This window comes from Pterocles gutturalis, unplaced genomic scaffold, assembly GCF_000699245.1.
Source record: "Pterocles gutturalis isolate BGI_N339 unplaced genomic scaffold, ASM69924v1 scaffold15229, whole genome shotgun sequence".
Taxonomy (NCBI): Eukaryota; Metazoa; Chordata; class Aves; order Pterocliformes; family Pteroclidae; genus Pterocles; species Pterocles gutturalis.
Window position 1 is genome coordinate 11,862 of NW_010130913.1, and position 5,137 is coordinate 16,998.

General features: G+C 57.0%; 1 protein-coding gene across 1 annotated transcript in view; it reads left to right on the forward strand.

Moving 5' to 3' along the window:
* LOC104466853 (nuclear receptor coactivator 1-like) overlaps window positions 1-4,924 on the forward strand; it is a gene marked incomplete at its 3' end in the record, with an annotated part of 14,566 nt that extends 9,642 nt beyond the window's left edge. Inside the window, exons 4-9 of the mRNA XM_010080406.1 lie at window positions 3-302; window positions 485-586; window positions 1,674-2,073; window positions 2,824-2,998; window positions 3,912-4,095; window positions 4,805-4,924. Of these exons, the coding sequence (XP_010078708.1) occupies window positions 3-302; window positions 485-586; window positions 1,674-2,073; window positions 2,824-2,998; window positions 3,912-4,095; window positions 4,805-4,924 (1,281 nt within the window). The remainder of the gene's footprint in view (window positions 1-2; window positions 303-484; window positions 587-1,673; window positions 2,074-2,823; window positions 2,999-3,911; window positions 4,096-4,804) is intronic.
* Window positions 4,925-5,137: the final 213 nt, after the last annotated feature.

Sequence of the window (5,137 nt, forward strand, 5' to 3'; positions counted from 1 at the left end):
AAGCCCTGACAGAACGATTCCAACCCCAACAAGCCACCCCACCGCTCATGATGGAGCAGAAACCCGGCATGTATCCCCAGCCTTACTCCTCTGCCTCTCCCACCACCAACCTCCCCGGCGCTTTCCCCGGCATGGTCAGGCAGAAGCCGTCCTTCGGAGCCATGCCGGTCCAGGTCCCGCCGCCCCGCGGAGCCTTCCCCACCAGCATGGCCATGCAACCCCGCCAGACGCTCAGCAGACCCCCGACGGCCCCCAACCAACTGCGACTTCAGCTGCAGCAGCGGCTGCAGGGCCAGCAGCAGGTAATTTAATTGTTTCCCCCCCCTGCAGCATCCCAGCACCGCGGGCAGGGGGATGGAGGAGACCCTCGGTACTGCAGGCAGGTCACGCATCCCGGTCGGAAGGGATCGGATGGGTGGGAAGATCCTGTATTGGATTTTTGTAAGTCTCCCTGGCTTTTTTTTTTTATTTTTCTCCCCTCCAGCTGATCCATCAAAACCGGCAGGCGATCCTAAACCAGTTCGCAGCCAATTCCCCGGTGGGCATCAACATGCGGGCGGGGATGCAGCAGCAGATCACGGCGCAGGTAAGGAGGGATGCGGGGCGGTCCTCCAGCAGGGAAAAATTTGGGGGTTCATCCCCACGTCCTCCGTGTGAGCACAGCCTGGCTTGCTCCTCTCTGTCATTATCGAGAGAAAAAAATTCTCCTGCATACGGAAAGGTGGCTGCAAGAAGAGCTGCTGTGGGTTTGGGGGTTTTTTCACCTTTATTCCAGCTCCTCCACCTGCTTCAGGTATAAATACTTCATTGTCGCTTAGAGAAGAGTGTGCTAACGCATTTAATTGAGAAAGATCTTTAGGAAATAGATGCCAGAACCTCTAGTGAATCTTCTTAACGATCCTGCAAATCCCCAGGCCCTAAAAAGTTCTTGTTTGGCTTCTAATAAAGTGAATAAAACATCTGCTGGGTACGAGGAGAAGTTGGAAAGCAGAGACAAGTTCTGGTGACTTTATTCCACTCCTCAGAGAAGCTTTTGCCTTTTCGGGAAGCGGTGTGCCATCCCGAATGTGCCGTGGGGAGCGTTAGCGATAGGGGAGGGGGGCTGAACGGTTCCCATCCTAGCTCCGGTTTCAGCCGCTGATAGCTTTGTCAGGCTTTGTAAGGTGATTAATTCCAACACATCTGGCTCAGCCAGATGGAAAATGAGCCCACGGTGATGGAAAAGCTCGTGGGATGGGGATTTTTATGTTTTTTTTTTAACAGCTCGCAGCTGAAAGAGCCAAGGTCAGGGATCCTGGGCTCTGGCACATGGGAGCATCCTGGTGAGGGCACAGAAGCGGGTTGCGCGGAGGAGAGGGATGCTTGGTGGCATCCAGGTGACCGGGAGCCTCCTTTCCTGGCTCGGAGGATGCTCCAGCTCCTGGAGCTTTGCTATTCAGCATGTCCAGAGGCTGATCTTTTAATATCCCCAACCTGCTGTGCCCTGCAGCGCCTCAAACAGGCCAATTTACAGCATTTGGGGATTTTTCCAGCTTTTTTTTACAAACTGAGAACGAGCACCCCAAGCCAGGGAAGAACACCTGCAGCTCTTGCACCAGGGGGGTGGTTCTGAGCTGTTTGGGGGAACCAGAGGGTAACGGTGATAATTAGGGGATCCCCCTCCCTCCCCACAGCCTCCCCTCAATGCCCAGATGCTGGCCCAGCGCCAGCGGGAGCTCTACAGCCAGCAGCACCGGCAGCGGCAGCTCATGCAGCAGCGAGCCATCCTGATGAGACAGCAAAGCTTCGGAAACAACCTCCCTCCTTCCGCCGGCCTCCCGGTCCAGATCGGAGCGGCTCGCTTACCCCAAGCACCCCCCCAGCAATTCCCTTACCCCCCAAACTACGGTACGAGCCCAGGAAACCCTCCCACTTCCACCAGTCCCTTCTCACCGTTGGCATCCAACCCCGAGGCCGCGCTGGCCAACCGCAGCAGCATGGTGAACAGGGGGATGATGGGCGGCGTCGGGGGGCAGTTTGGCACTGGGATGACCCCGCAGATGCAGCAGAACATCTTTCAGTATTCGGGATCAGGTAGGTCAAGAGGTTGGGTGCATTGGAAAACCATCTGGTGCTGAGGTCCCCCCACCCCAAGGGTGCTGCTGCCCAGCTCTGCTCACCCATCCCCAGCCTACCAACTGGTCTGGCCTCTGGTCTCCATCTCCCAAGGGAACCTTTTGTGGTTGAATCTCTAAAAAATAAATTTATCATTTAGGCAAATAGTTCCTTAATTTTTTTCCTTGAAAATCAAACTGCCAGGCAGTCCTCTAAATTGGTTTGGGTGGGAAGGGACCTTCAAGACCATTGAGTTCCACCCCCTGCCATGGGCAGGGACACCTCCCACCAGCCCAGGTTGCCCAAAGCCTCATCCAGCCTGGCCTTGGACACCTCCAAGGTGCAGAGTTGTTGCCTTGAAGGTCTTCATGTTTGAGCATCAGTGCAGGGTCTCAGCAAGGTGGATGCTGCTGATGAGTAGAGAAAACAGCGCTATGGCTGTAGGAACTTCCTGGGGCATCATCTCCTCCTTCCCCTGGCTATTTTCCAGCCAGGTGTGATGCTAAAGAGGAACGCCTGCTGATAGAAACCACTCGAGGGGGGGTTTCCCTGCTCCTTCATCCCTGAAATATTGATATTTGAGTGCTACAGCTGCTCAAAACAAAAATCATGAGACCCTGAGACTGAAAATCAAGTTCTGGAATGATGCCGGCAGTTGCAGGGGAGGAGGGGGGAATTGGGGCTGTTGGTGGGGTCTCGGCACCGCTGATGCCATCTGTCCTTCCCCAGGCATGGGTCAGCAAAGCGAACCCGCCTTCGCTCCGTCGCTCAGCCCCAGCAGCCCCTTGATGTCACCGCAGCTCCCGCCTTCGCAAAGCCCCATGCTGCAGCCGGCCCCCCCGACACCCGGCTACCAGTCGCCTGACATGAAGAGCTGGCAGCAGGGAGCCATGGGGAACAGCAGGTAAGAGCACGGGGGGGACAACCTGGGGTGCAGGGGTGACATAACAGGCAGCAAGGTGACACCGCGGTGATGGTCCCCTGGTCGGGTGATGGCTGGGGACATGTGCTGAGCTCTGGCTGTGTCCTCCTACCGTGACATCCTCCAAAGGTCACCATCAACCCTGTCCTTCTCTTCGCCTTGGGGACAGCCAGAAGCCTGCAGAATTTAAATGAATATGTGTGTTGAGTCAGACACGAAGCAGGACTTTGGCTTGTAATTAAACGAGAGGCTTAATTACAGCTTGTGAAAGTGGGTGGAGGAAACACGACAATACATTGAGTCAGGACCAGCAGCCCCAGGTCGCTGCGTGACTCTCGAAGGTGTAACCAGCTCTGACGCAGGGAAGAATCACCAGACTTGTTGCCTTTTTTTTGCACGAGTCAGGTTTCAGCTTCAGATCTCCAGAAATGGGAAAAAAACCCCAAAACTCAACTCAGCTGGAGGATGTCTTGCCCAGTGTCTGGGCTCTGTGCAGGTGGCTCAGCACGGAGAAGGAGGTCACTGGGGTGGGTGGGACGAGGTGAGAGCTCTGATGGAGGTGGGATGCCCCCCCTCACCTTGCGACAGAGCTGTCCTCCTGCCTGGAGCAGAAGGAGGGATGGTCGGGTGTCGAGGAGCGTGCTGGGAAATCTTGGTGTCACCTAGACCAGGGCTTTGCATCTGGCTGACCCTCAATCCAGCCCAAACGATCCCTTTCTTGGCACCGGTGTTTCTCCTGCTCGACCCCATACCACCGAGGAGCCTCCTGTGACAGCAGGACGGAGGGTGGATGTCCCCGCAGCCGCCACCTCCCTTCCTCCCAGCTTCCACCGTGGTTAAACCTTGGTCCACCCCAGTAATGTTGGGTTTTTTGGGTTTTTTTTCTCTTTCTCAGCGTATTCAGCCAAGCAGGGCAGAGCCAGGCGGCGCCGGCTCAGCAGGGCATGTACAACAACATGAGCATCACCGTCTCCATGGCGGGAGGAAACACCAACGTCCAGAACATGAACCCCATGGCCGGACAGATGCAGATGAACTCGCTGCAGATGCCCGGGATGAACTCCATGTGCTCGGAGCAGGTCAGTGCCCCGCTCCTGGGACGATCAGACAGCTCCCCGGGGTTCAGCTTTCGCTTCTCCAGCACTGGGAGTACTGGTGGCCAAAGAGGAAAGCAACAAAGGTCTGGCAGCATCCCGAGGCCACGACCACCCTGGGGTGTCCTGTGCGTTTTTGAGGGGTGCAGAGATGTGCTCAGCACCTCCAGCCCCAGCGGCAGGTCCGCTTTTAGTCTGGATCCCCAGGGAGCTGCAAAAGCTGGGGATGGGGAATGGGAACGGTTGGATATGGGACCTTCCTGCAGTCCCAGCCCTTTGGCGAGATCCTCCGTGGGCCAGGCTGAGACGGCTCCGACTTTCTGAGCTGCTGGGTTTGTCCCAGCGCCGTTCAGCTCCTGGCTCGTTGGTTTTGTGCGGCCTCCCCAGGGAGAAGCCACAGTGGCCATTCATGCTCCCTGGGGGTGAGACACCCTCGGAGCCGGCAGCAGCCCCAGGCAAAGGTGCAGGAGGTGGGGAGAAAGGTGAACCGGGTCCCAGCTGCCCACTGGGACCTCCCCACTGATGCCCCAAAACCCAGCAGCTCACGGTGCAGGGAGGATGCTCCAGCACAGTCCACTGGTGCTGCCCCATGAGCATCCCCTCCCCAAATCCCCCCACAACTCACCTCCAAAGGGCAGTGAGTGTCCCTCCAGCATCCAGGAGCCCCAGCTGAGCCCGGATTTTCCTTTTACAGGTCAATGACCCGGCGCTGAGACCTGCAGGCCTTTACTGCAACCAGCTTTCCTCCACTGACCTTTTGAAAACAGAAGCAGATGGGGCGCAGGTCAGTAAGAAACTGCTAAACACATCTCAGGTACCCCGAGGAGTCTGACGGGCTTCCTCCCTGTAAGGGCTGAACATCCCCGGCCGTACCGGCTTGGCACGCTTGGTTTCCACCGTGAAAATTGGCTTGGTTGAAAGCCACCATGGTCCCGCCAGCGCTGGGTGACAACCAGCCCTTGGGGACATTGGTGCTGCTCACAAAACCTTCTTTGCACCAAAGCTTACAGCACTGCCATGAGCGTTT